This window comes from Siphateles boraxobius, unplaced genomic scaffold (assembly GCF_051911475.1).
Source record: "Siphateles boraxobius isolate OS27281-9 unplaced genomic scaffold, OSU_SipBor_1 205, whole genome shotgun sequence".
NCBI lineage: Eukaryota > Metazoa > Chordata > Actinopteri > Cypriniformes > Leuciscidae > Siphateles > Siphateles boraxobius.
The window spans coordinates 70,831-83,153 of NW_027508817.1; the positions used below are offsets into that span (position 1 = coordinate 70,831).

The following is a 12,323-nucleotide window of genomic DNA, read 5'->3' on the forward strand; positions in this document are numbered from 1 at the left end:
AGGATGGCCTTGATAAACTCCAGATCGGTCGCAAATAAAACTTTTATTTTAAACGATCTGTTCTCTGCACAGAGGTTGGATTTTTTTATTTCTTACCGAGACCTGGCTCTGTCCTGGAGATTTGAGTCCTTTTTCTGAACTTTTGCCAACAAAATGTCGTTTTTTTAACTCCCCACGGACAACTGGTCGGGGTGGCGGACTAGTGTCTATCTATAAAGAGCATTTCACCTGTCATCTGGTGGTGAGTGACAGCTAGAGCAGTTTTGAACTTCAGGTGTTTTTAGAACTTGGTGATCCGCTTCTGATTGCTGTAATCTACCGACCATCAAAATATATCACAAACTTTATAACAGACTTTGCAGAGTTCCTTGGTGATGCGACTCCAAAATATGACAAGCTTCTCATCTTGGGTGATTTCAATCTGCATGTATGCTGCATAAATGATCACTTAGCTAAGGAGTTTATAAATGCTTTTGATTTTATTATTGGGGTTGATGTTTCCACACACAAAGGCGGCCACACTCTTGACTTAGTGCTCCAGCTAGGAGTTTGTATCACTGACTTGAAAGTCTGCGAAAATGGGTTTTCTGATCATAAAACTGTTATGTTTACTGTATCTTGCCCTGTGGCGCCACCTACTGTTTTACCTCGTGGCAGCCTTTCTCGCTACATTAATCATTCTACAAAATCATCTTTCCTAACTACCTTTCACGAAGTGATGCCATCCCCTGTTGAATTCTCTGGTGACACCAGCGCTGAGGTACTTCTCTCCAGGTTTAATTCCACCTGTTCTGATGTTTTAAACGCTGTGGCCCCTCTAAGGTCCCCGCGACCTAAATCTTATTCTGATCCCTGGATTGATGACTCTATTCGTTGCCTTAGACGGATGTTGAAGAAGAGCGGAACAAAGTGGAAAAAGAATAGGCTTCAGGTTTCATTTGAGATTTTAAAAGACTCTCTTCGCAAATACCAGAAGAAAAAAAAAAGCTAAATGTCGACATTTATCTAACATTATCAACAAAAACTACTCTAGACCTAAGACTCTTTTTAATATTATTAACGCTACTTTAAATCCATCGACCGGTCTCTCTCCTAGGGTCTCGTCCCCATCGTGTAATGAGTTTTTAATATTTTATATGGCTCCATATCTCCTGATTATAATAAATCGCAGTCTAGAATCTGGCATTAGGCCTGACTGTTTAAAGCATGCAGTGGTTTATCCACTGCTTAAAAAAATGAACTTAGACTCATCTGTTTTGATAAAATTTAGGCCTATCTCTAACCTGCCTTTTATTTCAAAATTTGTGGAAAATTTTGTGTTTTCACAGCTACAGAATATTTTGGTCGAGAACTCATTGTTTGAAACATTTCAGTCTGGTTTTCGAAAATGTCATTCGACCGAGACAGCGCTGGTTAAAGTTCTTAATGATATTTTAATTTCATGTGACTCTGGTGATTTTGCAGTTCTTGTGCTTCTTGATCTAACAGCTGCTTTCGACACTATTGATCTACTATTCTTGTTGATCGTCTACAGCAGTATGTTGGTGTAAGAGGTACAGTTCTAAAATGGTTACGATCATATTTAACAAATAGGAGTTTCTCAATCAAGATGGGCAAACATTATTCGAGTACAGCACATTTGTTTTGTGGAGTTCCTCAGGGATCTATTTTGGCTCCATTGTTATTTTCCCTGTATATTATTCTTCCTCTTGGGTCCATCATTGAGAAACATGGTCTATCATTTCATTGCTATGCAGACGACACACAGGTCTATTTGCCTGTCAAACGTAATTCTACACGGTTTGAGTCTGTTATAGCATGCCTAGAGTAGGTTAAGGCATGGCTTTCTTTGTATTATTTAATTTTCAATAAAAAGAAAACTGAAATTATTGTATTTAGCCCATCTGAGTTATCGAAATCTATAAATTTGGATTTGGGTGAGATGTCCGTGTACCTGAGACCCTGGGTAAAAAATCTGGGCTTTATTCTGGATGATGATCTAAAGTTTGACCGCCAAATAAATTCTGTCGTTAAAACCTGCTTTTACCAACTGCGTCTGCTTGCAAAGGCTGAACCTTTTCTCTATTTTAAAGATCTTGAGAAATTAATTCACATTTTTATTTCCTCTAGGATGGACTATTGCAATTCTCTGTATTTAGGGACTAGTCAGCAATCATTATCCCGCTTGCAATACTGTATGTCCAAAATGCTATGGCACGGTTTTTGTGTGGTGTAAAAAAGAGGGAGCATATTACCCCTTTTCTACGCTCACTACATTGGTTACCTGTGCGTTTCAGAGTAGAATTTAAAGTACTATTATCAGTTCATAAATCTTTAAATGGCTTAGCCACAACTTATTTAAAGGATAATTCCGGTATTTAACACTTTGAGTCTATTTTGTAGTTTGTTTTGGATGAACTAGAGTGGTGGACTTAGAAATGTTGACGATGGGTCCTGTCTCGACTTTTTGACTATTTTAGGATCGCCTCTGACCGCTTCAGAGTGGATGTCTATGGGCATGCTCAAACATGTCCTTAAAACAACCCTTAACGTTCGTTTTCAAAACTGTGCAACTCACCGAGTGGTTAGTGGTGTTCGTTGATAATTAAAAACAAATATATCGGCGCAATGTATGCTTTCAATCCGTGTTATTTGCTATAGTGGAACTATTTTTCAGATACCTCACAACCGCGTATAAACTTCCGCTCGATATTTGAATCTGAAGCGTAAGCACACTCCCGACCACTTGATGGCGACAACAAGGACGCTGGACGGTGTCTAGGCACCGTAAAAAAAGTCACAGTCGAATATGGCAAGAATTTGTGCGGTCAGAAACTGCGGTAAAATCCCTCCAAAAAGGAGTTGTCATCGGCTTCCTTTCCACAACCCTGAACGACTAAAGTTGTGGCTTTCATTTTTTGTTTGTTTATTTCGCTACTCCGGGAGCACAGTTGCTCTGCTCACGCTAGCCTTCTGAGAGACGGAGAACCGAGCGAAAAGACTACAACCAAATGTAAACAGACCCCTTTCCGTTTCCGGTAGCGCAGTAATATCAACGAGCACTGAGTCCTCCAGCAGACATCAATGTGATTTTAAAAAATGGCAAATAAAACACGACAGAAACTGTATTTCGCTACGCTACTTGTTTTGGAACATCAACGAACACCACTAACCACTCGGTGAGTTGCACAGTTTTGTAAATGAACGTTAAGGGTTGTTTTAAGGACATGTTTGAGCATGCCCATAGACATCCACTCTGAAGCGCTCAGAGGCGATCCTAAAATAGTCAAAAAGTCGAGACAGGACCCAATGTCAAAATTTCTAAGTCCACCACTCTAGTTCATTCAAAACAAACTACAAAATAGACTCAAAGTGTTAAATACTGGAATTATCCTTTAACTGAGCTATTGACTGGATATAAACCTGCAAGATCACTCCTTTCATCAAATCAGGCTCTATTGTGTACCTCAAAATCGAGGCTCAAATGTAGGGGAGATCGAGCGTTTTACATCGCTGCCCCAAGGCTTTGGAATACTTTACCTATTAGCTTAAGACAAGCTCCATCTCTTCTGACTTTTAAATCCAGACTAAAACATTTTTTATTTTCGAAGGCTTTCGATTAACACTGTATCTTGTGTTGTAAATGATGTGATCTTATGTGAATTTTAAGTTTTTCTTATTCTGTGTTTTAATGTTGTGATTTTATATGCTTTTTAAGTTCCTGTGTGAACTTTAGGTCTTTTTCTGTCATTTTGTCTTGTCTGTTGGTCATTTTTTAAATTAACTTAATTACAGTGTGGAAAGCACATTGGTCAACAGCTGTTGTTTTAAATTGTGCTATACAAATAAATTGTCATTGTCATTGTCATTATTTCATTTTTTTTGTTTATTTGTTTTTAAGCAGGGAAAGAAGGGTGGATAGTGTTCTAGTAGTAGTTGTTTTAAGAGTTTCTGTGTGTTGGAATTTATGCATATGTTATGGCACTTTTCCACTGCATGGTACAGTTCGGTACGACTCAGTACGGTAAAGCTCGGCGCCACATGGTTCGGCTCGGCGCGGCACGGTTCGGCTCGCTTTGCTTTTCCACTGCGCGGCACGACTCGGTTCGCTTTAGCTCGGTTGCAAAGTGGGTGGGATTATGACTGATCGTTATAGTTTATCCGCTCCTCGGCCACAAACAAGAGGAACATCTGCGCTTCTTTTGCAGCAAGTTTGTTGTTTCTTCAAGCAAGTCAAGCAAGTAGTTTTAAAACATTGGAGGCTGTTACTGGCTATTTAAATCTAGCGGGTTTGATGTCTCGCAAATACAATGACGCTGGTAGTGACGATTCTGTCTGTCTGACCAATCAGTGATCTACAGTGCTTCCACGTCACATTTTAGTATCGGTACGGTACGCTTGGAACCTCAACAGAGATGGTACCATTTAAAGCGAGCCGAAGTGAGCCGTACCGTACCGTACCATGCAGTGGAAAAGCGCCACAAGTGAGCCGTGCCGAGCTGAGCCGTACCGTACCATGCCGTGGAAAAGCGCCAAAGCGTGCCGTACCGAACCGAACCGTACCGTACCATGCAGTGGAAAAGCGCCATTAGTGTATATGTTATGTATAGGTATGTTAGTGAATATGTGTATACGTGTGTGTACAAATGTATGTATAAATATGATTATATATAATTAACAACTGCAGAAGGACCTATAATATCCTGTTAGATTTTTCTATGAATAAGAAAAAGACGGAGGATCTACGGATTTAATTTCTGTTAAGCCTATCTGTACTCTTCATATTTCTCCAATAAAAAAAATAAAAAAATATAAACAAACCAAGCCAGAATATGTTCTCTGCTTGCAAGCCAAGAAACAATTTAAACAAAGCTGTTTGCTTTAAGACAAACCGAACTGTTTAAAGGGTGATCCTGGATGAGGCCAGTATATAGGCATGTGCTGGAGGTCGTGAGCGAGCGAGACTCACCGGACGTCCAGTCTCCAGGCGTGGTGAAGGTGCATCCAGCGGTGCACTCCGTCTGTCCGTACGCCTCATAAACCTGCAAACATACACTGATGAGCTCAGAAACACAAGAGCGCTACGCTACAGACACACACTGTGATGAGCTCAGAAACACAAGAGCGCTACGCTACAGACACACACTGTGATGAGCTCAGAAACACAAGAGCGCTACGCTACAGACACACAATGTGATGAGCTCAGAAACACAAGAGCGCTACGCTACAGACACACTGTAATGAGATCAGAAACACAGGAGCGCTGCGCTACAGACACACACTGATGAGCTCAGAAACTCAGGAGCGCTACGCTATAGACACACTGTGATGAGCTCAGAAACACACTGATGAGCTCAGAAACACAAGAGCGCTACGCTACAGACACACACTGAGCTCAGAAACACAAGAGCGCTACGCTACAGACACACACTGATGAGCTCAGAAACACAAGAGCGCTATGCTACAGACACACACTGATGAGCTCAGAAACACAGGAGCGCTACGCTACAGACACACACTGTGATGAGCTCAGAAACACAGGAGCGCTACGCTACAGACACACACTGTGCTGAGCTCAGAAACACAGGAGCGCTAAGCTACAGACACACACTGATGAGCTCAGAAACACAGGAGCGCTACGCTACAGACACACACTGATGAGCTCAGAAACACAAGAGCGCTACGCTACAGACACACACTGTGATGAGCTCAGCAACACAGGAGCGCTACGCTACAGACACACACTGTGTTGAACTCAGAAACACAAGAGCGCTACGCTACAGACACACACTGATGAGCTCAGAAACACAGGAGCGCTACGCTACAGACACACATTGTGATGAGCTCAGAAACACAAGAGCGCTACGCTACAGACACACACTGATGAGCTCAGAAACACAGGAGCGCTGCGCTACAGACACACACTCTGATGAGCTCAGAAACACAGGAGCGCTACGCTACAGACACACACTGTGATGAGCTCAGAAACACAGCAGCGCTACGCTACAGACACACACTGTGATGAGCTCAGAAACACAGGAGCGCTACGCTACAGACACACTGTGATGAGCTCAGAAACACAGGAGCGCTATGCTACAGACACACACTGATGAGCTCAGAAACACAAGAGCGCTACGCTACAGACACACACTGATGAGCTCAGAAACACAAGAGCGCTACCAACAGACACACACTGATGAGCTCAGAAACACAAGAGCGCTATGCTACAGACACACACTGATGAGCTCAGAAACACAAGAGTCATATGCTACAGACACACACTGATGAGCTCAGAAACACAGGAGCGCTACGCTACAGACACACACTGATGAGCTCAGAAACACAGGAGCGCTACGCTACAGACACACACTGATGAGCTCAGAAACACAAGAGCGCTATGCTACAGACACACACTGATGAGCTCAGAAACACAAGAGCGCTATGCTACAGACACACACTGATGAGCTCAGAAACACAGGAGCGCTACGCTACAGACACACACTGATGAGCTCAGAAACACAAGAGCGCTACGCTACAGACACACACTGATGAGCTCAGAAACACAAGAGCGCTATGCTACAGACACACACTGTGATGAGCTCAGAAACACAGGAGCGCTAAGCTACAGACAAACACTGATGAGCTCAGAAACACAAGAGCGCTACACTACAGACACACACTGTGATGTGCTCAGAAACACAGGAGCGCTATGCTACAGACACACACTGTGATGAGCTCAGAAACACAGCAGCGCTACGCTACAGACACACACTGTGATGAGCTCAGAAACACAGGAGCGCTACGCTACAGACACACACTGTGATGAGCTCAGAAACACAGGAGCGCTACGCTACAGACACACACTGATGAGCTCAGAAACACAAGAGCGCTACGCTACAGACACACACTGATGAGCTAAGAAACACAAGAGCGCTACGCTACAGACACACACTGTGATGAGCTCAGAAACACAGCGGTTCTACGCTACAGACACACAATGATGAGCTCAGAAACACAAGAGCGCTACGCTACAGACACACACTGATGAGCTCAGAAACACAGGAGCGCTACGCTACAGACACACACTGTGATGAGCTCAGAAACACAAGAGCGCTACGCTACAGACACACACTGATGAGCTCAGAAACACAGGAGCGCTACGCTACAGACACACACTGATGAGCTCAGAAACACAGGAGCGCTACGCTACAGACACACACTGTGATGAGCTCAGAAACACAGTAGCGCTACGCTACAGACACACACTGTGATGAGCTCAGAAACACTAGAGCGCTACGCTACAGACACACACTGTGATGAGCTCAGCAACACAGGAGCGCTACGCTACAGGCACACACTGTGTTGAACTCAGAAACACAAGAGCGCTACGCTACAGACACACACTGATGAGCTCAGAAACACAGGAGCGCTACGCTACAGACACACACTGTGATGAGCTCAGAAACACAAGAGCGCTACGCTACAGACACACACTGATGAGCTCAGAAACACAGGAGCGCTACGCTACAGACACACACTGTGATGAGCTCAGAAACACAGGAGCGCTACGCTACAGACACACACTGTGCTGAGCTCAGAAACACAGGAGCGCTAAGCTACAGACACACACTGATGAGCTCAGAAACACAAGAGCGCTACGCTACAGACACACACTGTGATGAGCTCAGCAACACAGGAGCGCTACGCTACAGGCACACACTGTGTTGAACTCAGAAACACAAGAGCGCTACGCTACAGACACACACTGATGAGCTCAGAAACACAGGAGCGCTACGCTACAGACACACTGTGATGAGCTCAGAAACACAGCAGCGCTACGCTACAGACACACACTGATGAGCTCAGAAACACAGGAGCGCTACGCTACAGACACACACTGATGAGCTCAGAAACACAGGAGCGCTACGCTACAGACACACACTGTGATGAGCTCAGAAACACAGGAGCGCTACGCTACAGACACACACTGTGATGAGCTCAGAAACACAGGAGCACTACGCTACAGACACACACTGTGATGAGCTCAGAAACACAGCAGCGCTACGCTACCGACACACGCTGTGATGAGCTCAGAAACACAGCGGTTCTACGCTACAGACACACAATGATGAGCTCAGAAACACAGGAGCACTACGTTACAGACACACACTGTGATGACATCAGAAACACAGGAGCGCTATGCTACAGACACACACTGTGATGAGCTCAGAAACACAGCAGTGCTACGCTACAGACACACACTGATGAGCTCAGATACACAGGAGCGCTACGCTACAGACACAAACTGTGATGAGCTCAGATACACAGGTGCGCTACGCTACAGACACACACTGTGATGAGCTCAGAAACACAGGAGCGCTACGCTACAGACACACACTGTGATGAGCTCAGAAACACAGGAGCGCTACGCTACAGACACACACTGATGAGCTCAGAAACACAAGAGCGCTACGCTACAGACACACACTGATGAGCTAAGAAACACAAGAGCGCTACGCTACAGACACACGCTGTGATGAGCTCAGAAACACAGCGGTTCTACGCTACAGACACACAATGATGAGCTCAGAGACACAGGAGCACTACGCTACAGACACACACTGTGATGACATCAGAAACACAGGAGCGCTATGCTACAGACACACACTGTGATGAGCTCAGAAACACAGCAGTGCTACGCTACAGACACACACTGATGAGCTCAGATACACAGGAGCGCTACGCTACAGACACACACTGTGATGAGCTCAGAAACACAGGAGCGCTACGCTACAGACACACACTGTGCTGAGCTCAGAAACACAGGAGCGCTACGCTACAGACACACACTGTGCTGAGCTCAGAAACACAGGAGCGCTAAGCTACAGACACACACTGATGAGCTCAGAAACACTAGAGCGCTACGCTACAGACACACACTGTGATGAGCTCAGCAACACAGGAGCGCTACGCTACAGACACACACTGTGATGAGCTCAGAAACACAGGAGCGCTACGCTACAGGCACACACTGTGTTGAACTCAGAAACACAAGAGCGCTACGCTACAGACACACACTGATGAGCTCAGAAACACAGGAGCGCTACGCTACAGACACACACTGTGATGAGCTCAGAAACACAAGAGCGCTACGCTACAGACACACACTGATGAGCTCAGAAACACAGGAGCGCTACGCTACAGACACACACTGTGATGAGCTCAGAAACACAGCGGTTCTACGCTACAGACACACAATGATGAGCTCAGAAACACAGGAGCACTACATTACAGACACACACTGTGATGACATCAGAAACACAGGAGCGCTATGCTACAGACACACACTGATGAGCTCAGAAACACAGGAGCGCTACGCTACAGACACACACTGATGAGCTCAGAAACACAAGAGCGCTATGCTACAGACACACACTGATGAGCTCAGAAACACAGGAGCGCTACGCTACAGACACACACTGATGAGCTCAGAAACAAAAGAGCGCTATGCTACAGACACACACTGATGAGCTCAGAAACACAAGAGCGCTATGCTACAGACACACACTGATGAGCTCAGAAACACAGGAGCGCTACGCTACAGACACACACTGTGATGAGCTCAGAAACACAGGAGCGCTATGCTACAGACACACACTGTGATGAGCTCAGAAACACAGGAGCGCTACGCTACAGACACACACTGTGATGAGCTCAGAAACACAGGAGCACTACGCTACAGACACACACTGTGATGAGCTCAGAAACACAGCAGCGCTACGCTACAGACACACGCTGTGATGAGCTCAGAAACACAGCGGTTCTACGCTACAGACACACAATGATGAGCTCAGAAACACAGGAGCACTACATTACAGACACACACTGTGATGACATCAGAAACACAGGAGCGCTATGCTACAGACACACACTGTGATGAGCTCAGAAACACAGCAGTGCTACGCTACAGACACACACTGATGAGCTCAGATACACAGGAGCGCTACGCTACAGACACACACTGTGATGAGCTCAGATACACAGGAGCGCTACGCTACAGACACACACTGTGATGAGCTCAGAAACACAGGAGCGCTACGCTACAGACACACACTGTGATGAGCTCAGAAACACAGGAGCGCTACGCTACAGACACACACTGATGAGCTCAGAAACACAAGAGCGCTACGCTACAGACACACACTGATGAGCTAAGAAACACAAGAGCACTACGCTACCGACACACGCTGTGATGAGCTCAGAAACACAGCGGTTCTACGCTACAGACACACAATGATGAGCTCAGAAACACAGGAGCACTACGCTACAGACACACACTGTGATGACATCAGAAACACAGGAGCGCTATGCTACAGACACACACTGTGATGAGCTCAGAAACACAGCAGTGCTACGCTACAGACACACACTGATGAGCTCAGATACACAGGAGCGCTACGCTACAGACACACACTGTGATGAGCTCAGATACACAGGAGCGCTACGCTACAGGCACACACTGTGATGAGCTCAGAAACACAGGAGCGCTACAGACACACACTGTGATGAGCTCAGAAACACAGGAGCGCTACGCTACAGACACACACTGATGAGCTCAGAAACACAAGAGCGCTACGCTACAGACACACACTGATGAGCTCAGAAACACAACAGCGCTACGCTACAGACACACACTGATGAGCTCAGAAACACAAGAGCGCTATGCTACAGACACACACTGTGATGAGCTCAGAAACGCAGGAGCGCTACGCTACAGACACACACTGTGATGAGCTCAGAAACAGAGGACCGCTACGCTACAGACACACACTGATGAGCTCAGAAACACAGGAGCGCTACGCTACAGACACACTGTGATGAGCTCAGAAACACAGGAGCGCTACGCTACAGACACACACTGTGATGAGCTCAGAAACACAGGAGCGCTACGCTACAGACACACTGTGATGAGCTCAGAAACACAAGAGCGCTACGCTACAGACACACACTGATGAGCTAAGAAACACAAGAGCGCTACGCTACAGACACACTGTGATGAGCTCAGAAACACAGGAGCATTACGCTACAGACACACACTGTGATGAACTCAGAAACACAGGAACGCTACGCTACAGACACACACTGTGATGAGCTCAGAAACAGAGGACCGCTACGCTACAGACACACACTGATGAGCTCAGAAACACAGGAGCGCTACGCTACAGACACACACTGATGAGCTCAGAAACACAGGAGCGCTACGCTACAGACACACTGTGATGAGCTCAGAAACACAAGAGCGCTACGCTACAGACACACACTGTGATGAGCTCAGAAACACAGGACCGCTACGCTACAGACACACACTGTGATGAGCTCAGAAACACAGGACCGCTACGCTACAGACACACACTGATGAGCTCAGAAACACAAGAGCGCTACGCTACAGACACACACTGTGATGAGCTCAGAAACACAGGAGCGCTACGCTAGAGACACACACTGATGAGCTCAGAAACACAGGAGCGCTACGCTACAGACACACACTGTGATGAGCTCAGAAACACAGGAGCGCTACCCTACAGACACACACTGTGATGAGCTCAGAAACACAGGAGCGCTACGCTACAGACACACACTGTGATGAGCTCAGAAACACAGGACCGCTACGCTAGAGACACACACTGATGAGCTCAGAAACACAAGAGCGCTACGCTACAGACACACACTGTGATGAGCTCAGAAACACAGGAGCGCTACGCTACAGACACACACTGTGATGAGCTCAGAAACACAGGAGTGCTACGCTACAGACACACACTGTGATGAGCTCAGAAACACAGGAGTGCTACGCTACAGACACACACTGATGAGCTCAGAAACACAGGAGTGCTACGCTACAGAAAAACACTGATGAGCTCAGAAACACAGGAGTGCTACGCTACAGACACACACTGATGAGCTCAGAAACACAGGAGTGCTACGCTATAGACACACACTGTGATGAGCTCAGAAACACAGGAGCGCTACGCTACAGACACACACTGTGATGAGCTCAGATACACAGGAGCGCTACGCTACAGACACACACTGTGATGAGATCAGAAACACAGGAGCGCTACGCTACAGACACACACTGTGATGAGCTCAGAAACACAAGAGGGCTACGCTACAGACACACACTGATGAGCTCAGAAACACAAGAGCGCTATGCTACAGACACACACTGTGATGAGATCAGAAACACAGGAGCGCTACGCTACAGACACACACTGTGATGAGCTCAGAAACACAAGAGGGCTACGCTACAGACACACACTGTG

General features: G+C 46.2%; 1 protein-coding gene across 2 annotated transcripts in view; it reads right to left on the reverse strand.

Moving 5' to 3' along the window:
- acsl6 (acyl-CoA synthetase long chain family member 6) overlaps positions 1 to 12,323 on the reverse strand; it is a 78,096-nt gene that overhangs the window by 16,216 nt on the left and 49,557 nt on the right. For both annotated transcript variants that reach the window (XM_077237670.1, XM_077237671.1), the window contains one exon: positions 4,970 to 5,042. In XM_077237670.1, coding sequence (XP_077093785.1) covers positions 4,970 to 5,042 — 73 coding nt within the window. The remainder of the gene's footprint in view (positions 1 to 4,969; positions 5,043 to 12,323) is intronic.